The 22,378-nt window shown below is 45.1% G+C and overlaps 1 protein-coding gene across 1 annotated transcript in view; it reads right to left on the minus strand.

Moving 5' to 3' along the window:
- The window catches only part of LOC311121115 (protein PTHB1-like), a gene marked incomplete at its 5' end in the record, with an annotated part of 171,239 nt that overhangs the window by 57,451 nt on the left and 91,410 nt on the right, over positions 1 to 22,378 (minus strand). Inside the window, one exon of the mRNA XM_084195646.1 lies at positions 8,012 to 8,131. Coding sequence (XP_084051772.1) covers positions 8,012 to 8,131 — 120 coding nt within the window. The remainder of the gene's footprint in view (positions 1 to 8,011; positions 8,132 to 22,378) is intronic.

The following is a 22,378-nucleotide window of genomic DNA, read 5'->3' on the forward strand; positions in this document are numbered from 1 at the left end:
CCAATCTGCTAGCTGGCCTGCCTGACAGCATGTCTGGAGCACTGTCATCATCTCCAGCGTTAGCACAAATCATCATTAGCATTAGCCGCATGGCGCTAAAAATAACCCATTAAATAAAGCAGGACAGAAACATTAGGGAAACATTACAGACACATTACAACACCAGGCATCACATTCACTCCCAATCAATGGAGCCTGAGCCAGCCAAGAGTTCAAAAATATCACAGAGCGAAGCTGTGTTAAACACATGGAAAGCGGCAGCATTGATATGGAGTTGCTAACACATCTACTCTAGCAGTAGCTCACTGCTGCCTAAAACATGATCTATTGGTTACATCCTCCTGTACTTCATAAACGGATGGTTAAAGGCTTACACAATTTAAAGACCGTATAGATGGTTGTACAATCACAAACATCATCTGACGACGAATATTCTGACATACAGATGACATAGTGCTATGGGTGTTACAGTCTAGTGGTTGTGGACGCAGACAGACAGACGGACAGAGAGACAGACAGACATACACCATGATAAAGTTGGTATCCTCTTCTATCCCAAAGTGTGGATGCTTCCAGCAGCCCCTGGGCTAGCTCTCTGAGCCCCACTACCCAGGCGATGCTGCTCCTGAGTTTACACATGCTCACACTTACCATAAACACACTTACACTTGGACAAAACACACACTATCTCTAAGTGTCTTCACAGATGCAAAGGTGTGTTTGTGTGTGTCTGACGTGGGCGTCTGGCATCGAAGGCCTCTCTATTCCCTACTCAGCCCCCATTAACAAAAACACATACATAAAACAGACCCAACCCCCCCCCCCCCCCATCCAGAAAACTGTCTGCACAAGCTTTTGGCCCCCCCATGCTGAGCAGTGAGCATTGGGTCATATACTTTGGCCACAGCCCTGGAGACACAGTGAGGGGATGAGCAAAACTGTTACAGGGCTTGCAGTATGAGGATAACAGTCAATGTCTGGTCATAGAAGACTGATATCAAATAGCAATCACTGCTTCTGCTTCTGAGTAATAGGAGTGTAACATGTCAGCAAAAAGCTAATAATATGGTGCTAATGGAACAAACCTTGTGGCCCTGTATTTGCGGTAGCTGGCAGCTTCTAGATGACAGTAAGGTAATTGAATGGTGAGGTCTGAGGCAGCAGTATAGGCATGAGAATGGGAGGATGCTAATGGCTAATGGATAATAGCTGTATTGTGTGGCTGTTGACCGGAGACTGACTCAGGGGGGTAATTGGCTTTCGGCTGTTTGGGCTGAGCCATTAGAGGAGCTGACCTTATAAACACAACGCCCTCCTCCACTCCTCCTCGTCTCCTCCAGGCCATGATGGAGGGAACAAGGAAATAAAGGGAGGGAGAGAGTCTTTCAGTGATCCACTGTGACAGAGTACTGTTCAATAAAGTATTGCTTCAGTGAAAGTTGAGAGGGCATGTTGGTGACATGTCACTGTAGACAGGGACTGATCATTGAAATTAACCCAGTCTTCCAGGAACACAAGTTAGCATAATTCCTCTTTTAATGTATTGGTGTCTCAGCTACCATACACTCTGTTAGCAGTTTTGATTGAACAGGGGGCCCAATGCCTCTCTGTCTCTAAATTGTGTGTGTGTGTGTGTCTGGTATAGGTGGCGCCCTGTGATCCCAGGTGGGCCGAGGAGGGTTAGGAGGAAAGAAGAGAGGAGACACTCTCCCTTTCATCTCTCTTTCAACCAGGCCGCTAGAGAAGAGAAGGAGTGAGCAGCGGCACAGTTCTATCCAAGACACCTTTTGAAGCCTTTCAACTGTACTAGAGGTGCTTCCTGGCTCCCATGCACCCTAACAGGGGGGTTAGTTGGAGCCTAATTACTTTTAAGTCTGCCACAGGTAGTAGAAGGTGTGTGTGGTTTGTCTACAGTGATGAAGGAGGGAGGTATAGAGGTGGAAGTTGATTTCTTTCTTTAGCCCCTTTCTTCTGCTTTCGCCTGTGTGCTGTGTGCCCCCACCATTCTGGAAATTCTCTCTTTGAGTTCATATATGTACATTGGTTTGTATGTCCTTCTCTTTCCACCTCTCTCTCACTCCCTGATGGGCGGTGGTTTGGTTGTAAGAGGGACATGCCTGGACAGAGCGCCCTCTCTCTCGCTCTCTTTTAAGACCCAAACCACACAGTTCCTCCTCTGATTTCCATTACAAACAAATCTAATTAGGGATTATTTCCGGGGGGGTGGGGGGGGTGGAGGGCCAATAAATAAATACAATTATAAATAAAAGTATTGTATGGCATCATTTATAAACAACATCAATGCAGATGGTCATGTGTTTTTCAAAAAGTCAACGTACAGTATATGCGGGTCGAAGCGAACTCTCTTTATTAAATAAGTCTGGACCAGTCCAGGAGGCTTCTAAGGCAGGATTGACTGAGTGAAGGAATGCTTCTTTGACCTATCCCACAGATTCACAGAGTACAAGCAAGCCCTAGCCTCTGTGCATGTGGCCTACTTCTCTAAATTAATAGATAACACAAATAACCCTAGATTTCTCTTCAGCACCCTAGCCAGCCTCACAGAGAAGCACGCCCCAGCCTGCCCTGAGCATTTCTCTAGCCTCACCTGTAATGATTTGATTACGTTTTTTAATGACAAAGTTCCCACAATTAGAGCTAAAATCTCAACTAATACGTCTAATATACCACAAACCCAACAGAATTATGAGGAGACCACAGCTACTCTGGACTGTTTTACACCCCTGACCATGATGACATTGTTAAACTTATTATGTACAACAAGCCTACCACCTGCCAACTTGACCCCATACCCACAAAGCTGGTCAAAGAACTTCTCCAGGTAATAGGCAAACCAACGCTCAACATTATAAGCACATCTCTCCAATCGGGGATAATTCCTGAATCTCTCAAATTGGCTGTAATTAAACCACACACAAAAAACACTTGATCCAGATGATCTTAAGAACTATAGGCCGATCTCAAACCTCCCCTTCATTTTTAAGATACTACAGAATACTGTAGCCCAGCTGCTGAATAAGATACTACAGAATACTGTAGCCCTGCAGCTGAATAAGATACTACAGAATACTGTAGCCCAGCTGCTGAATAAGATACTACATAATACTGTAGCCCAGCTGCTGAATAAGATACTACAGAATACTGTAGCCCTGCAGCTGAATAAGATACTACAGAATACTGTAGCCCAGCTGCTGAATAAGATACTACAGAATACTGTAGCCCAGCAGCTGAATAAGATACTACAGAATACTGTAGCCCAGCTGCTGAATAAGATACTACAGAATACTGTAGCCCAGCAGCTGAATAAGATACTACAGAATACTGTAGCCCAGCTGCTGAATAAGATACTACAGAATACTGTAGCCCAGCAGCTGAATAAGATACTACAGAATACTGTAGCCCAGCTGCTGAATAAGATACTACAGAATACTGTAGCCCAGCTGCTGAATAAGATACTACAGAATACTGTAGCCCAGCAGCTGAATAAGATACTACAGAATACTGTAGCCCAGCAGCTGAATAAGATACTACAGAATACTGTAGCCCAGCTGCTGAATAAGATACTACAGAATACTGTAGCCCAGCAGCTGAATAAGATACTACAGAATACTGTAGCCCAGCAGCTGAATAAGATACTACAGAATACTGTAGCCCAGCAGCTGAATAAGATACTACAGAATACTGTAGCCCAGCAGCTGAATAAGATACTACAGAATACTGTAGCCCAGCTGCTGAATAAGATACTACAGAATACTGTAGCCCAATCTGGTTTTAGACCATTTCACAGCTCTGAGACGGCACTAGTTAAAGTAGTAAATGACCTACTGCTGTCCTCTGACTGTGGTCATGTCGCTATTCTTGTTCTCTTAGATTTAAGTGCTGCTGCCTTTGGCACTATTGATCATGCTATCCTCATTAAGAGGTTAGAAGACTTGGTTGGTCTACGCGGACAGATTCTTAACTGGCTCAAATTATACCTTTCAGATCGGTATCAATTTGTTCAGCTGGGTGATAATTCATCGGAACGTTCCAAGGTTGAATTTGGCATTCCTCAAGGTTCTGTGCTTGGACCAGTTTTATTTTCACTATAAATCAAATCAAAATCGAATCAAATTTTATTGGTCACATACACATATTTAGCAGATGTTATTGTGGGTGTATCGAAATGCTTGTGTTTCTAGCTCCAACAGTGCAGTAGTATCTAACAATTCACAACAATACACACAAATCTAAAAGTAAAACAATGGAATTAAGAAATATATAAATATGAGGATGAGCAATGTCGGAGTGGCATAGACTAAAATACAGTAGAATAGAATACAGTATATACATATGAGATGAGTAAAGCAAAAATATGTAAACATTATTAAAGTGACTAGTGTTTAATTTTTAAAGTGGCCAGTGATTTCAAGTCTATGTCTATAGGGCAGCAGCCTATAAGGTGCAGGGTTGCGTAACCGGGAGGAAGCCGGCTAGTGATGGCTATTTAACAGTCTGATGGCCTTCAGATAGAAGCTGTTTTTCAGTCTCTCTGTCCCAGCTTTGATGCACCTGTACTGACTTCGCCTTCTGGATGATAGCGGGGTGAACAGGCCGTGACTCGGGTGGTTGTTGTAATTGATTATCTTTTTGACCTTCCTGTGATATCGGGTGCTGTAGGTGTCCTGGAGGGCAGGTAGTTTGCCCCCGGTGATGCGTTGGACAGACCGCACCACCCTCTGGAGAGCCCTGCGGTTGCGGGCAGTGCAGTTGCCGTACCAGACGGTGATACAGCCCGACAGGATGCTCTCAATTGCGCATCTGTAAAAGTTTGTGAGGGTTCTAGGGGCTAAGCCAAATTTCTTCAGCCTCCTGAGGTTGAAGAGGCGCTGTTGCGCCTTCTTCACCACCCTGTCTGTGTGGGTGGACCATTTCAGATCGTCAGTTATGTGTACGCTGAGGAACTTGAAGTTTTCCACCTTCTCCACTGTGGTCCCTTGGATGTGGATAGGGGTGTGCTCCCTCTGCTGTTTCCTGAAGTATACATGCTACCCCTGGGTAATGGCATTCATAAGCACAACATGCACTTTCATTGCTATGCTGATGACACTCAGTTGTATTTATCTGTTAAACCAGACAATACGTCACAGATGTTAAACACTGGATGACAACCAACTTCTTGCTTTTAAACTCTGATAAGACAGAAATTATGCTACTTGGCCACAAGAAACTCACAAATAAAGTATCCAAACTTAATCTTAACATTGATGGTTTCCCCATCACACCAAACATGGTTGTTAAAAACCTTGGTGTCACCTTTGACCCCAGCCTAACTTTTGACAACCACATAAAAAGCATATCCAGAACAGCATCCTTCCATCTCAGGAACATTTCCAGAATTAGACACTTCATCTCTCAACCAGATGCTGAAAAATTGGTCCATGCATTTGTTTCTATTGTAATACCCTCCTTTCCAGCTGCTCAGACTCTACTATTAAAAGCGTACAACTTGTACAGAACACTGCAGCTTGCATTTTAACCAACACTCCAAGGCATGAACACATCACTCCAGTTTTATCTGCTCTACACTGGCAGCCTGTAAAGGATCGGTCTGATTTTAAGATCTTACTCTTAACTTTTAAAGCACTGCATGGCCTTGCCCCGTTAGCTGACAGACATGCTTGTTCCATACAACCCATTGAGGGCACTCTGCTCCCAAGGAGCCTGTCTGCTTGTACCTAGATGCAGAACCAAGGCAGGGGGGCGGAGCGTTCCCTATTAAAGCCCCCCAGTTATTGAACAGCTTGCCCTGTCAAGTAAGAGGGGCAGACACCAATGAGGTTAATAAAAAAAAATAAAAAAAATAATTTAGCCGGGCCTTTAATAATCAAATTTTTTTTACACATCTTCTGTGTTCTTATGGTATTTTATTCATCCTCTTTACGGCTTCCTGTTTTCTTTCCCTTTTGTCATTTATTGTTTTAATGTAGTGTTTTGCGATCTTAAATGCAATAAATAAAGTTTGATTTGATTCTCCATAGAGGCCAGATGGGTTGCACCACAACAGGCGTCCTCAATAGAGCCTGACCATTACTGACTTCAGTGGGCCACTCTCCCTAAATGACTCTAGAAAGGGAACCACTGTTATTTTGGTAAAGCCGTCCGCATGCTTCCCATCCGAAACAGTTCGGAACATTTTATTACGTTTTTGATCGTTTTGGTCTTCGGCAAGGGGGTTTTCGGCTCTTTGTGCACACAACATTTTTTCTTGAGGCAAGCAGAAGTCGGTGGCTGAAGTCTACGCCAATTCGTCTGTGATTGGTCAACAGTAGGGATTCTTCAATTAAGTGTTTGTTGTCATTCAATGAGAGACGGATCGTTTTCATGCAAAAAATTTCACTTCAGAAATACTGTACCAAACATCTTAGTTATATGTAAAATTGCGTGACTAAGATCTCGACAAAAACGTCAATTAAATACTGGTTTCTTGAGTTATCTTAGAATAATTCTGACTATTTTGAGGATGTGTATACTGACTACGGGGTCTCAATATAGACAAACAGTACTATTGCTGCTTTTTCAAGAGAAGGTATTTTAAGGGAGTATGCAAGCACACTCGTTCGGTTCGCCAGGCGAAGAATGCGGAAGGCTTAAGTCATATACATGAAAAGCCAGCACATGGCCTATCCAATACAACTCTGAATCATGGTGTAACCACTCCACATATTCTTACCTCAGTGTGTGTGTGTTGTGTGGGGGTCTGTGTGGTATTCGTTAACAGGGGAAATGCACGTCTTTTGTTTGTTTGTTTTTCCTCTGTGTTTTTGTTCTGGTTCTTTTAATTAGCTTGTGGAATGGATTTTTAATTGCACCGCATCCCTTTTGTGTGCACATGACGGGCATTTGATCTAAGAGGTCTGAAAAAATGTATGTTGTTCAATTGTATCTGGGTGTGATCGAGCGTATGGATGTAAATGCATGTGCCCAGAGTATGTGTGTGGGCTTTATGTAGAGGAAGTGTGTGTGTGTGTCTCATGGAGCAATGTGTGTGTCTCATGGACGTGTGTTTATGTGAGTGTGTAGTGTGTATGCGTGTGTTCTTAACGATCCCCAAGCGTCGCCTGTCTGTGTCTCCCACACCTCCTCAGTGGGGCTCAGCTCATTAGCGGCGACGCCTGGGTGGATTAACCACACAAAAAGGCACATGGACTGCCGACACAACCCACACACCATCTGCTCACGTCTAACCACTCATGTTTAGTGCTCTTCAAAGCCATCCAACTTCGTCTTAGAAAATACAAACATGGGTGTGTGTAGCAGTGTCCCTTCCCTCTATACCTCTCACATTCATCAGCTACAGAAGGAGCTTTCAGTCTGTTGCATTCATTTATTCAATTAAGTCTCTATTTCGTCAACATGGGAATTTAATACGGAATTCCCTTCTGTCTGTCTACGACTGATGATTTTTTATCAGAGACACACACACACACACACACACAATAGGTCAAGACAAATTACGTTCGGAAATCAAAACAGAAAAAAACGTCCCGCTCTGAGGGTGGATAGAAAAAAAGCCCTGTGCCTCCTCCTTAGTTACAGCAGTCAGTCCAACTACAGCTTTAATTCATTTGATTAAAAAACTATTTGGAGCGCCCCCCCCAAAATCTCAACTTTGATAATTACCAGAAAAATTGCAATTCCCCAGCTATTACATCCAATTAGGGAGGGAGGGATGGAGTAAGGGAGGAGAGAAGAACCAGATGGAAGAGAGAGAGAGAGAAAGACATCGAACAGAGCTTGAGCTCAGTGTGAGCCTAATATGAGAACAGCATCAGCACGACCTGAACACAGCATAAGCACTACCCCAGCAGACATGAGACCAGTCATACACAGCACGAGCTAAAGGATGGTGAATCACAAGCTAAGGATGAGCTTTCCACACTCAGGGTCTGAGTTTGTGTGTGTGTGTGTGTGTGTGTGTGTGTGTGTGTGTGTCCATCCCATGACTGACCTGTCTTGGGCTTGACTTTCTTGGACGGCTGTTTCTTCTTCATGAACTTGGCGGCTGACTCCTGTTGCAGGGGTGGCTCCTCCAGGTCCGCAACAGCCTCCGCGATTGGCTCACAGCCCCCTGAGTGACAGGAAAAAGAGCATGATCAACAGCCAATCACAGAGACTGAATCCTATCGTGAGATATACAATGAGTGCACAAAACATGATGCTCTTTCCATGAAAGACTGACCAGGTGAATCCAGGTGAAGGCTATGATCCCTTATTGATGTCACTTGTTAAATCCACTCCAATCAGTTTAGATTAAGGGGATTATTAAGACTTGAGACATCAAATCAAATGTATTTATAAAGCCCTTTTTACATCAGTAGATGTCACAAAGTGCTTATACAGATACACAGCCTAAAAACCCAAACAGTAAGCAATGCAGAAGCACGGTGGCTAGGAAAAACTCCCTAGAAAGGCAGGGACCTAGGAAGAAACCTAGAGAGGAACCAGGATCTGAGAGGGTGGCCAGTCCTCTTCTGGCTGTGACTGGTGGAGATTATAAGAGTACATGGCCATTAAGGCCAGATCATTTTTCAAGATGTTCAAACGTTCATAGATGACCAGCAGGGTCAAATATATATATACATGTGTGTGAGTGTGAGTGTGAGTGAGAGAGAGAGAGAGCATACTTAAGTTCACACAGGACACCAGATAAAACAGGATAATTTCACCATATAGGACAGACTTGACCCTAGCCCCACCGGCACATAGACTATTGCAGCATAGAAACTAGAGGCTGAGACGGGGACGGGGACGGGGGGGACGGGGGACGGGGGAGAAATAGGGCCTACCAGGCAGGATATAAGCACAGCCCCCTCACCACTAGAGGGATATCAACAGACCATCAACTTACTACCCTGAGACAAGGCTGAGTATAGCCCACGAAAGATCTCTTCCACCGCACAAGCCCGAGGGGGAGCAAAACCGGACAGGAAGATCACGTCAGTGACTCAACCCACTCAAGTCGAGTATAGCAAAAAAAGCCTGGCACGACATGACACACCCCCCCTAGGGAGGGCATGGAAGAGCACTAGTAAGCCAGAGCCAGCCAAGCAGAGACAGCAAGGGTGGTTCGTCACTCCAGTGCCTTGCCGTTCACCTTTGCACCCCTGGGCCAGACTACACTCAATCATAGGACCTACTGAAGAGATGAGTCTTCAGTAAAGACTTAAAGTTCGAGACCGAGTCTGCGTCTCTCACATGGATAGGCAGACCATTCCATAAAAATTGAGCTCTATAGGAGAAAGCCCTGCCTCCAGCTGTTTGCTTAGAAATTCTAGGGACAATAAGGAGGCCTGCATCTTGTGACCGTAGCGTACGTGTAGGTATGTACAGCAGGATCAAATTGGAGAGATAGGTAGGAGCAAGTCCATGTAATGCTTTATAGGTTAGCAGTAAAACCTTGAAATCAGCCCTAGCCTTAACAGGAAGCCAGTATAGAGAGGCTAGCACTGGAGTAATATGATCAAATCTTTTGGTTCTAGTCAAGATTCTATCAGCCGTATTTAGCTCTAACCGAAGTTTATTTAGTGCTTTAGCCGGGTAGCCGGAGAGTAGATCATTGCAGTAGTTTAATCTAGAAGTGACAAAAGCATGGATTAGCTTTTCTGCATCATTTTTGGACAAAACATTTCTGATTTTTACAATGTTATGAAGATGGAAGAAACCTGTCCTTGAAATATTATTGATATGTTCTTCAAAAGAGAGATCAGGGTCCAGAGTAACACCAAGGTCATTCACAGTTGTATTTAAGATGACTGTACAACCATCAAGATTAATTGTCAGATCAAACAGCAGATCTCTTTGTTTCTTGGGACCTAAAACTAGCATCTATGTTTTGAGTTTAAAGTAAAACATTTGCCGCCATCCACTTCCTTATGTCTGAAACAGGCTTCCAAGGTAGGCCATTTTCGGGCTTCACCATGTTTCATCAAAATTTACAGCTACAGTATGTGTTGTCCGCATAGCAGTAAAAGTTGAAATTTGTTTTTCCAAATGACATCACCAAGAGGTAGAATATTTAGCGAGAACAATAATGGTCCTAAAACGGAACCTTGAAGAACACCAAAAAACGTACCATTGATTTGTCAGAGGCCAAACCATCCACAGAGATAAACTAATATATTTCCGACAGATAAGATCTAAACCAGGCAAGAACTTGTCCGTGTAGACCAAATTTGGGTTTCCAATCTCTCCAAAAGAATGTGGTGATCGATGGTGTCAAAAGCGGCACTAAGGTCTAGGAGCACGAGGACAGATGCAGAGCCTTGTTCTGACGCCATTAAAAAGTAATTTACCACCTTCACGAGTGCAGTCTCAGTACTATGATGGGGCAACAGCTTTTCAAAAATGTCTGAGCGGAATGGCCGATTCGATATATATTTTCCGGGTCAAGGTTTGGCTTTTTCAGGAGAGGCTTTATTACTGCCAATTGTAGTGAGTTTGGTACACAGCCGGCGGATAAGGAACCATTTATTATTATCAACATAGGAGGGCCAAGCACAGGAAGTAGCTTTTCAATAGTTTAGTTGGAATAGGGTCCAGTCGGCAGCTGGAAGGTTTAGAGACCATTACTATTTTCGTGAATGTGTCGAGAGATACCGGATTAAATTTTTTTGAGTGCCTCCAATGATCCTAGGTCCTGGCAGTTCTGTGCAGACTCATAACAACCGAGTTTTGGAGAAATATACAGATTCAAAGGAGTCCATAATTTGCTCTATAATGATTATGATTTTAGGTATGTGTGGATTGAGTTTGTGTGCCAAGACAAAAAATTTAAGTGCCTTTGAACGGGGTATGGTAGTAGGTGCCAGGCACACCGGTTTGAGTGTGTTAAAAACTGCAACGCTGCTGAGTTTTTTACGCTCAACATTTTCCTGTGTGTATCAAGAATGGTCCACCCAAAAGACATCCAGTTAAGTTGACAAAACTGTGAGTCCAAACGGGCCAGCATCCCTGTGGAACGCTTTTGACACCTTGTAGAGTCCATACCCCGATAAATTAAGGCTGTTCTTAGGGCAAAATGGTTGCAACTCAATATTAGGAAGTTGTTCCTAATGTTGTGTACACTCAGTGTACATACACAACTCAAACCTGTGTGTAAAATCATTCTCTGGAGTATCAAGTTAGGATTTGGCCTTAACATGTATCAAATGTGTAATTAAACTGTTTATCTTTAGCTGCCCTTTTTCAAGTGACAAAGTGTCAGTAATTGTCAGCTGTGGTTATGTAAGAACTTCATCTTCTACCAGCGTCTACAAATGTAAATATTATCGTGTATGTGCATGTGTTTATGGAATGTGTGTGTATGTGCGTGGACATGTAGGTGTTGCCTATGTGCATAGTTGTGTGTGCTGGGGGTGTCACAGTGAGACCCCCACCAAGAGTATCTATCGGCTCTTTAATACTAAGGATCAGTGGTAATTAGGGCCCTCCTAGAGTCTATGAATCAGACCCCTTACGTCTCCCTCGCTCCTCTCCGCTCTACCTCCACCTCTCCGTCTATCCCCCAATCCCTAGGGCTTTTTTCATTTTTCACGCCACATTCATTTTACATCCTCAAAACACACCGTCTGAGCTGGCGGTGGTGTGTGTGAATGTGTGTGTGTTAGTCTGGGTATGTGGTTAAGTGTGTAAGCTTTCATATGCGTGTGTGTGTATTTAAAATGTCCTTTACCTCTAGGCAGATTACCCTAATCCCTGTCTAATATTTATCCTATGCTATAAAGCCAATCTTGTTCTGTTTGGTGAGGCTAATTGGCTGGGATGGCCCATGGGGTTACTCTGAGCTGAAAGGCAACAGGCAGTCTCAGTCTTTTTTCCCTCTGCCTGGCCATGGGCTTGTTTGAAATTGGATACGCCAGCCTTTAATTGGGCAGGTGTTTTTCTAAGCTTGTCTTTTTGCGCTGTCTTGCAATTTTGGGCAGTGGCGGTGTGTGTGTGTGTGTGTGAACAAGGTAGTGTGTGTGTGCAGAGAGAGAGGGGGTCGTGTGTGGGGACAAGGGTAGTGTGTGTGTGTGTGTGTCTTAACCTCTGCCCGGCCTTACAACAACACGTTAAGGAAAGGGCCCCCACCTCCGGACCACCTTTAGCCTGAAACTGAGCTCTTTAGGTGGGGAGACAAGCCAGGCAGCCCTCTCTCAGACTGTAGCATGGAGCTGCACACTGTCACATATACTGGGATATGAAAGATGTTTTGGTCTGGGAGACTGGGTTAGTTATGGTCCAAGCCGCTGTACTGTCTGGTTGTGGTCGAGTTTGGTCTCCTCCAGTAAGGCGTTTGATTGTAGTTAGAAGAGCAAGTAGATAGGTTGGAACTGCTGGACCGTTTGGTCGTGGTTTAGTTTGGTCTCTGTTCTAAAACGGTTGGTCGTGGTTTGGTCTACAGTATGATCAATGCACTACTGGACCGTTGTTGCTATTCAATTTCTGTAGACCGTTTTATTTTATGGTTACATCTACGGAACCATTTGGTTGTGGTAAAAAAAAGTAGAGCAGGCACCAAACCACTGTTGGTTGTGGTTTGAATGTGTTAGACCGTTGTGTAGTGGTTCAGGAGACCATTTGGTTGTGGTTTGAATCTGTTAGACCGTTGTGTATTGGTTCAGGAGACCATTTGGTTGTGGTTTGAATGTGTTAGACCGTTGTGTAGTGGTTCAGGAGACCATTTGGTTGTGGTGTGAATGTGTTAGACCGTTGTGTATTGGTTCAGGAGACCATTTGGTTGTGGTTTGAATGTGTTAGACCGTTGTGTAGTGGTTCAGGAGACCATTTGGTTGTGGTGTGAATGTGTTAGACCGTTGTGTATTGGTTCAGGAGACCATTTGGTTGTGGTTTGAATGTGTTAGACCGTTGTGTAGTGGTTCAGGGGAACATTTGGTTGTGGTTTGGTCTCAAATCTTGCAGATTGTTTGTTTGTGATGTGATCTCTAGTAGCTCCTCTTTCTCCCCTCCCCAAAAGGAAGTGCACTTCCTGGTTTTTACCTATCTACCTTTACAGTCTGAACCTGTCCCAACTACAAAGTCAACACCAAGGCTTTTTTATCCACTCTTTATGATGTCAACATTGTAAAAGTCAGGAGAGGAGGGAGATCGTTGGAAAGACACTGGGTTTTATGGTTATACTGTTGAGCAGTGAGAGAGATATGGCCACTTACTGACACATTGCCAAATTTGATAATGCGCGCGCACGCACACACACACGTGCACGCACCCAGAAAGAGAGAGTGAGCCAGACGGAGACATACAGAGACAGCGCTCACTAAATGGGGATTAGCCTAGGAATTCCAACCGCATCAAGTAGTTGAGCATTAAGTAGAGCTTTAGCTAGCAGAGCAGATCCCATTCATTCAGTAAAAGTAGTCCTGCTCTCAACTACAACATCTATTTCCTCTCCCCTCTCTTTAAGTCTTACTGGAATAGATCTCCTAACCACAAGGCATAACTGGAATCCTCCCAAAACAGCTGAGAAAGGAGGCTTCAAACACAAGACAAGATACATATGTTTACGCTGTCAGAAATGGCTCCCAAAGACAGATTAGGATATAGGAACAAAGGAATTCTCAGTGGACTTGGAATGTATTTTAGGACTGAGAAGCTGCCATTTCTAGAGTGTTAATTAGAGATGTTCGTAGAGGGGATTCTGGGAGAGAACACACACTTAAATACATGTAAAGAATACAGTAAGAGACAACAACACCCCCCACCACACACACACACACACACACACACCTCAAAGCATGCTTACATAACGTCCAGTCAACAACCTGCACCCCAGTAGTATATTACAATCTAATTCCCCTGGCAGTCACTTTATCACAACATATGGTTTTTCTCGTTCAAGATCTCCCAACTGTTGCCAAAAACGCCTGGTTCCAGCCGAGTAGCTAATGTATTCAACACATAGCAGGGAGAGGGGAGTTTGACTGGTTCGAGAGAGAGAGAGAGAGACCACAGCAGACAGAGCTGAGACAGAGCTGCATTTCCTGACAAAATGTAAAAAATATAAAACAATTAGAGAATGTCATTTCCCCAAATGTGAAACCCTTATTCAAAGACCTCTCTGATGAGAATAGGCTACCTGTCCTGTTGGGGGAGGACGCAGAGAGCTGTGGATTGGCAGCAAACTACATTGCTGCCTGCCATAAGATGAGGGACAGTGTCTGACAGACCAACCTGCACATGTCCTCTATGCCATTGTTATTGTTCAACATATGGTTATTTTGACCCTTGATTATTGTTGTTGCTGATGTCCCATTGACAATATTGATTAATATTATAAATCTCCAAAGTAAGCTTTGGCAATATATAAATTGTTACGTCATGTTAATAAAATAAAGTAAATTGAATTGAGAGAGAGAGAGAGCGAGAGAGAAAGAGGAGAGAGAGAAAGAAAGAAAGATAGAGCGAGAGAAGGAGAGAGCGAGCGAGAGAGAGAAGGAGAGAGAGAGAAGGAGAGAGAGAGAGAGAGAGAGAGCGAGAAGGAGAGAGCGAGAGAGAAAGAGGAGAGAGAGAAAGAAAGAAAGAGCGAGAGAAGGAGAGAGCGAGAGAGAAGGAGAGAGAGAGAGAAGGAGAGAGAGAGAGAGAGCGAGAAGGAGAGAGCGAGAGAGAGAGAGAGAGAGAATGTATAGGTCTCTGACTAATGTGAAAACATGATGGGGGGTTGGATGTGCTCCCTAAAGGAGACTTGTTCCCCAGCCTGTGTTTTTCCTGCCCAGTGTGGAGTGGAGACTGGAAGTTCCATATAAAACGTCATAAATCATGAGGTGGAACTGTGGTGTGTGTGTGTGTGTGTGTGTGGATGCAAAGGTATCAATCTTCTTCTGTGGTGGGAGAGAGAAGATATGTATAAACACAAAGGCTATGAAATAGATGTACAGTGAAAACACACAACCCAAAGAGGCCACAACATCTAGTTCATTCTATAATGAACCTCAAGCAGAGAGACCTAAAGCTATGCTTACTGACACAGACATGGATAGAGTAAACAAGAGATAGAGATAGAGAGAGATCAAGAGAGATCGAGAGAAAGAGACAGTGAGAAAGAGAGATAAATGGGAGAGAGCGACATTACACCCACAACACCAAACCCACACTGTAAAGCAGCCCAACATTTGACCTAATGACAAAGCAATGCTAACAGTTCTATGAGTAACGAAGGCCATGTGATAAACAGTACTGACTGAACTGTTACCATCAGGTGCTGCAGACATGGTGTGTGTGTGCACGTGTGTGTGTGTGTGTGTGTGTGTGTGTGTGTGTGTGTGAACAGAGGCCAAGAGCAGCTGTTAAAACCAGAGTCTCAACAGGCCGCCCAGGTGATGTCATCAGAGCGAGACGCAGGGTCAGGTGAGGAGAGGGTGAGCGGTGAGAGAGAGGGATGAGGAGAAGGAGAGAAGAGGGTCTCACTGTGTCCAGGAGACAGGAACCTACACATCTAACAAGTGGTGTGTACAAGTACGTATGTGTGTCATAAGAGAGAAAATATTCTGCGTATCCTTCAGTCACAGATATAAGCACAAATAGGCTATATCAGGGAGTACTGTACATTTGTGTCGGTCTGCACTGTATGTGTTTTTTCAACTGTCAGGTCACACGCAGTATTGGTAGTGGGAAGATCACACAAACTACAAATCCCATCCATCCATCCACTTTTATACAACGCCTGGAATAGGGTGTACTGCATGGCCATGAAGTGGGGCTTGTTATGTGTGTGTGTGCAGTCTCCGGGGAAGACTGTTGCCGCCGGTGTTGTTGGAAACATAAACAACTTTTGCGTTTACAGCCGATTGAAAAAGCAACATCTTGGGGTTTGTAACAAATTACTGTTTACATAAAGAGTGACAGGGCTTTGGTCATACAGGAGTTGCCTGACTCTCTCTTTCTCTGTGTGTGTGTGTGTTTTGGCAGCAGACCAACGGTGAAAGGAGAGAGACCGGATGACATGGATCCTGTCTGCTCAATACTCTTGACACAGACACACACACACACACACACACTAGAGTCCTGCATCAGGTCGGATACACAATACAGGATCAGAACAATTATATTGCTGGTCAGAAACATTTTAAATCAAGATAATAGGGCCTACACTTTTTACAAACCCAGGAGCTTGTTGTGTTACATTGTGTTGTGAATTCCATTCTGTGAGCGGCGAGGCTTCCAGCCATGAACGTATTGAGAGAGCGTGGAGCAGGGAACTGTCCATTATTTGTGTGGTGCTGAAACATTCTAATTTGTCCAAGCACAGAGCTTATGTTCCCTCCCCCCACGTGAGAATAGGCAACGACAAGTTGCGAAGTTTATTTTCTCTAATGGGTAACGCAGGCTAACTGGAGAAATAAAAATAAAGGTTATGATGGGGGGCTCCACCATCGTGGAAACAGGTGCTGCACAAGTGAAATCCCCGGTTTGGAAGGACAACAACCCGGTGGATGGATACACAGCCTGCAAAAAGTGCAAGCAGGTATTTGTTTATGATAATTCAATTAAATATCAGTTAATTATTAGCCTACGTTAATTCAGGCTGTTGTTTATTTAGACCATACGCAGGCCATATAAAGTGTAAACCGGTGCGGCTGGTATAAGTTTGAGTAGGCCTATAATAGCCTATTTTTGCAGCCTACAGTGCATTCGGAAAGTATTCAGACCACTTCACTTTTTCCACATTTTGTTAAGTTATGGATTATATATATTTGTTCTCATCAAATCGACACACAATACTCCATAATGACAAAGCAAAAACTGATTTTTAGCAAATGTATTCAGACCCTTTACTCAGTACTTTGTTGAAGCACCTTTGGCAGCGATTGGTATGACGCTACAAGCTTGGCACACCTGTATTTGGGGAGTTTCTCCCATTCTTCTCTGCAGATCCTCTCAAGCTCTATCAGGTTGGATGGGGAGCGTCGCTGCACAGCTATTTTCAGGTCTCTCCAGAGATGTTCGATTGGGTTAAAGTCCGGGCCACTCAAGGGCATTCAAAGACTTGTCCCGAAGCCACTCCTGCGTTGTCTTGGCTGTGTGCTTAGGGTCGTTGTCCTGTTGGAAGGTGAACCTTCACCCCAGTCTGAGGTCCTGAGCGCTCTGGAGCAGGTTTTCATCAAGGATCTCTCTGTATTTTGCTCCATTCATCTTTCCTGACTAGTCTCCCAGTCCCTGCTGCTGAAAAACATCCCCACAGCATGATGCTGCCACCACCATGCTTCACAGTAGGGATGGTGCCAAGTTTCCTCAATTTTTAAAAATGTTTTAGTCATTTAGCAGATGCTCTTATCCAGAGCGACTTACAGTTAGTGAATGTATACATTTTCATACTGGCCCCCCGTGGAAAACGAACCCACAACCCTGGCGTTGCAAGCGCCATGCTCTACCAGACGTGATGCTTGGCATTCAGGCTAAATAATTCAATCTTGGTTTCATCAGACCAGAGAATATTGTTTCTCATGGTCTGAGATATCTTTTAGGTGCCTTTTGGCAAACTCCAAGCAGTCTATCATGTGCCTTTTACTGAGGAGTGGCTTCCGTCTGGTCACTCTACCATAAAGACCTTATTGGTGGAGTGCTACTGAGATGGTTGTCCTTCTGGAAGCTTCTCCCATCTCCACAGAGGAACTCTGGAGCTCTGTCAGAGTGACCATCAGGTTCTTGGTCACCTCCCTGACCAAGGCCCTTCTCCCCCGATTGCTCAGTTTGGCCGGGCTGCCAGCTCTAGGAAGAGTATTGGTGGTTTGAAACTTCTTCCATTTAAGAATGGTAGAGGCCACTGTGTTCTTGGGGACCTTCAATGCTGCAGACATTTTTTGGTACCCTTCCCAAGATTTGTGCCTCGACACAATCCTGTCTCGCAGCTCTACGGACAATTCCTTCGACCTCATGACTTGGTTTTTGCTCTGGCATGCACTGTCAACTGTGGGACCTTATATAGACAGGTGTGTGCCTTTCCAAATCATGTTCAATCAATTGAATTTACCACAGGTGGACTCCAATCAAGTTGTAGAAACATCTCAAGGATGATCAATGGAAACAGGATTGACCTGAGCTCAATTTCGAGTCTCATAGCAAAGGGTCTGAATATTTATGTGAATAAAAAAATCAGCGGGTGCGGCTCCAAAAAACTGACCTGTGTAGGACTCTGACACAGACACACACAAACACACCCTGGATGGACATCATATAAGGGATAACTCCAGTAGTCCCAAATAAAACACATTATTGCGACTTAACTGGTTTATTGCACACATCCATACAGTAACAGTCCCAAGCTACTGCATATATCAACTACTGTAGCTGATCTAAATAGCTGTGTGTGTAATGCGTGTCTATATCAAGACAGTTGTCGTAAGCTGTCATAACTATCAAAGACCCTAGCTTCTATACCACTACCATAACAGCATTATGTACTTTAAGCCTAACGACAAACAATGTCCAGTTTAACAACAGCAAAATACATGTAAAGAAAACGACCATGCAACTACACTATCCCAGAACTAAGTATTCTACATTGGTCAAGAACCCACATCCATGTTGTGAATTAATTACAAGCTCCAAAGCATGAACGCGTCAAGCACTCAATAAGGCAACTAATTATTCTATTTGTGGAGAGGGAGGTTTTCAGCTGTAAACCATCATTAATATTTCCTCACTCCACTGTATCCATATTCATTAGTCTGGCTGGTGGCTACCTACCGCTTCACAATACTGCCCCTGTGTCCATCAACACTCCTCATATATCATATTAAACATCTAGTATTAATCAACTGCTGTGTTTGATGGGGTGGAAACTGGGGAGAGAACTACTGAAGGGAAATGGTCGAGTTGATATGTCATCGACACACTTGTGTGAGGGGTGACTGCTAAAGAGGGGCAAGGGAGAGAGGGAGGAAGAGAGAGAGGAGGGAGAGAGGGAGGAAGAGAGAGAGGAGGGAGGAAGATAAGAAAGAGGGAGGAAGAAGAAAGAGAGAGGAAGAGGAGAGAGGAGGGAGGAAGAGAGAGGAGGGAGGAAGAGAGAGAGGAGGGAGGAAGAGAGGAAAGAGGGAGGAAGAGAACAGAGGGAGGAAGAGAGAGAGGAGGGAGGAAGAGAGGAAAGAGGGAGGAAGAGAACAGAGGGAGGAAGAGAGAGAGGAGGGAGGAAGAGAGGAAAGGGGGTGGAAGAGAACAGAGGGAGGAAGAGGGAGGAAGAGAGAGGAGGGAGGAAGAGAAGAAAGAGGGAGGAAGAGAAGAAAGAGGGAGGAAGAGAGAGAGGAGGGAGGAAGAGAGAGAGGAGGGAGGAAGAGAGAGGAGGGAGGAAGAGAAGGAGGAGGGAGGAAGAGAAGAAAGAGGGAGGAAGAGAAGAAAGAGGGAGGAAGAGAAGAGAGGAGGGAGGAAGAGAAGAGAGGAGGGAGGAAGAGAAGAGAGGAGGGAGGAAGAGAGAGGAGGGAGGAAGAGAGAGGAGGAGGAAGAGAGGAAAGAGGGAGGAAGAGAAGAAAGAGGGAGGAAGAGAAGAAAGAGGGAGGAAGAGAGAGAGGAGGAGGAAGAGAGAGAGGAGGGAGGAAGAGAGAGGAGGGAGGAAGAGAGAGAGGAGGAGGAAGAGAGAGGAGGGAGGAAGAGAGAGGAGGGAGGAAGAGAGGAAAGAGGGAGGAAGAGAGAGGAGGGAGGAAGAGAGGAAAGAGTGAGGAAGAGAAGAGAGGGAGGAAGAGAAGAGAGAGGGAGGAAGAGAGAGAGGAGGGAGGAAGAGAAGAAAGAGGGAGGGAAGAGAAGAAAGAGGGAAGGAGGAAGAGAAGAAAGAGGGAGGGAGGAAGAGAAGAAAGAGGGAGGGAGGAAGAGAGAGAGGAGGGAGGGAAAGAGAGAGGAGGGAGGAAGAGAAGGAGGAAGGAGGATGAGAAGAAAGAGGGAGGAAGAGAAGAAAGAGGGAGAAAGAGAAGAAAGATGGAGGAAGAGAAGAAAGAGGGAGGAAGAGTGAGAGGAGGGAGGAAGAGAGGAAAGAGGGAGGAAGAGAGAGGAAGAGAGGAAAGAGGGAGGAAGAGAAGAGAGGGAGGAAGAGAGAGGGAGGAAGAGAGAGAGGAGAGAAGAGAAGAAAGAGGGAGGGAGGAAGAGAAGAAAGAGGGAGGGAGGAAGAGAAGAAAGAGGGAGCAAGAGAAGAAAGAGGGAGGAGGAGAGAGAGGAGGGAGGAAGAGAAGAAAGAGGGAGGAAGAGAGAGAGGAGGGAGGAAGAGAGGAAAGAGGGATGAAGAGAAGAAAGAGGGAGGAAGAGAGAGAGGAGGGAGGAAGAGAGAGAGGAGGGAGGAAGAGAAGAAAGAGGGAGGGAGGAAGAGAAGAAAGAGGGAGGAAGAGAGAGCAGAGGGAGGAAGACAGAAAGGAGAGAGGAAGAGAGAGAGGAGGGAGGAAGAGAAGAAAGAGGGAGGAAGAGAGGAAAGAGGGAGGAAGAGAAGAAAGAGGGAGGAAGAGAAGAAAGAGGGAAGAAGAGAAGAAAGAGGGAGGAAGATAAGAGAAGAAAGAGGGAGGAAGGAAGAGAAGAAAGAGGGAGGAAAGAAGAGAAGAAAGAGGGAGGAAGAGAAGAAAGAGGGAGGAAGGAAGAGAAGAAAGAGGGAGGAAGAGAAGAAAGAGGGAGAAAGAGAAGAAAGATGGAGGAAGAGAAGAAAGAGGGAGGAAGAGAGAGAGGAGGGAGGAAGAGAGGAAAGAGGGAGGAAGAGAGGAAAGAGGGAGGAAGAGAGAGGAAGAGAGGAAAGAGGGAGGAAGAGAAGAGAGGGAGGAAGAGAGAGGGAGGAAGAGAGAGAGGAGAGAAGAGAAGAAAGAGGGAGGGAGGAAGAGAAGAAAGAGGGAGGGAGGAAGAGAAGAAAGAGGGAGCAAGAGAAGAAAGAGGGAGGAGGAGAGAGAGGAGGGAGGAAGAGAAGAAAGAGGGAGGAAGAGAGAGAGGAGGGAGGAAGATAGAGAGGAGGGAGGAAGAGAGGAAAGAGGGATGAAGAGAAGAAAGAGGGAGGAAGAGAGAGAGGAGGGAGGAAGAGAGAGAGGAGGGAGGAAGAGAAGAAAGAGGGAGGGAGGAAGAGAAGAAAGAGGGAGGAAGAGAGAGCAGAGGGAGGAAGACAGAAAGGAGAGAGGAAGAGAGAGAGGAGGGAGGAAGAGAAGAAAGAGGGAGGAAGAGAGGAAAGAGGGAGGAAGAGAAGAAAGAGGGAGGAAGAGAAGAAAGAGGGAAGAAGAGAAGAAAGAGGGAGGAAGATAAGAGAAGAAAGAGGGAGGAAGGAAGAGAAGAAAGAGGGAGGAAAGAAGAGAAGAAAGAGGGAGGAAGAGAAGAAAGAGGGAGGAAGGAAGAGAAGAAAGAGGGAGGAAGAGAAGAAAGAGGTAGGAAGAGAGAGAGGAGGGAGGAAGAGAAGAAAGAGGGAGGAAGAGAAGAAAGGAAAGAGGGAGGAAGAGAAGAAAGAGGGAGGAAGAGAATAAAGAGGGAGGAAGAGAATAAAGAGGGAGGAAGAGAGAGGAGGGAGGAAGAGAGAGAGGAGGGAAGAAGAGAAGAGAGAAGAAGGAGGGAGGAAGAGAATAAAGAGGGAGGAAGAGAGAGAGGAGGAGGAAGAGAAGAAAGAGGGAGGAAGAGAGAGAGGAGGGAGGAAGAGAAGAAAGAGGGAGGAAGAGAGAGAGGAGGGAGGAGGAGAGGAAAGAGGTAGGAAGAGAATAAAGAGGGAGGAATAAATAGGGAGGAAGACAAGAAAGAGGGAGGGAGGAAGATAAAAGAAAGAGGGAGGAAGGAAGAGAAGAAAGAGGGAGGAAAAGAAGAAAGAGGGAGGAAGAGAGAGAGGAGGGAGGAAGAGAATAAAGAGAAGAAAGAGGGAGGAAGAGAAGAAAGAGGGAGGAAGAGAATAAAGAGGGAGGAAGAGAGAGGAGGGGGGAAGAGAAGAAAGAGGGAGGAAGAGAGAGGAGGGAGGAAGAGAAGAAAGAGAAGAAAGAGGGAGGAAGAGAGAGAGGAGGGAGGAAGAGAAGAAAGAGAAGAAAGAGGGAGGAAGAGAAGAAAGAGGGAGGAAGAGAGAGAGGAGGGAGGAAGATAAGAAAGAGGGAGGAAGAGAGAGAGGAGGAAGGAAGAGAAGAAAGAGAAGAAAGAGGGAGGAAGAGAAGAGAGGGAGGAAGAGAGGAGGGAGGAAGAGAAGAAAGAGAAGAAAGAGGGAGGAAGATAAAGAGGGAGGACGATAATAAAGAGGGAGGAAGAGAATAAAGAGGGAGGAAGAGAGAGAGGAGGGAGGAAGAGAGAGAGGAGGGAGGAAGAGAAGAAAGAGAAGAAAGAGGGAGGAAGAGAAGAAAGAGGGAGGAAGAGAGAGAGGAGGGAGGAAGATAAGAAAGAGGGAGGAAGAGAGAGAGGAGGA

This window comes from Coregonus lavaretus (assembly GCF_964263955.1).
Source record: "Coregonus lavaretus genome assembly, contig: HAP1_SCAFFOLD_810, whole genome shotgun sequence".
Lineage (NCBI taxonomy): Eukaryota > Metazoa > Chordata > Actinopteri > Salmoniformes > Salmonidae > Coregonus > Coregonus lavaretus.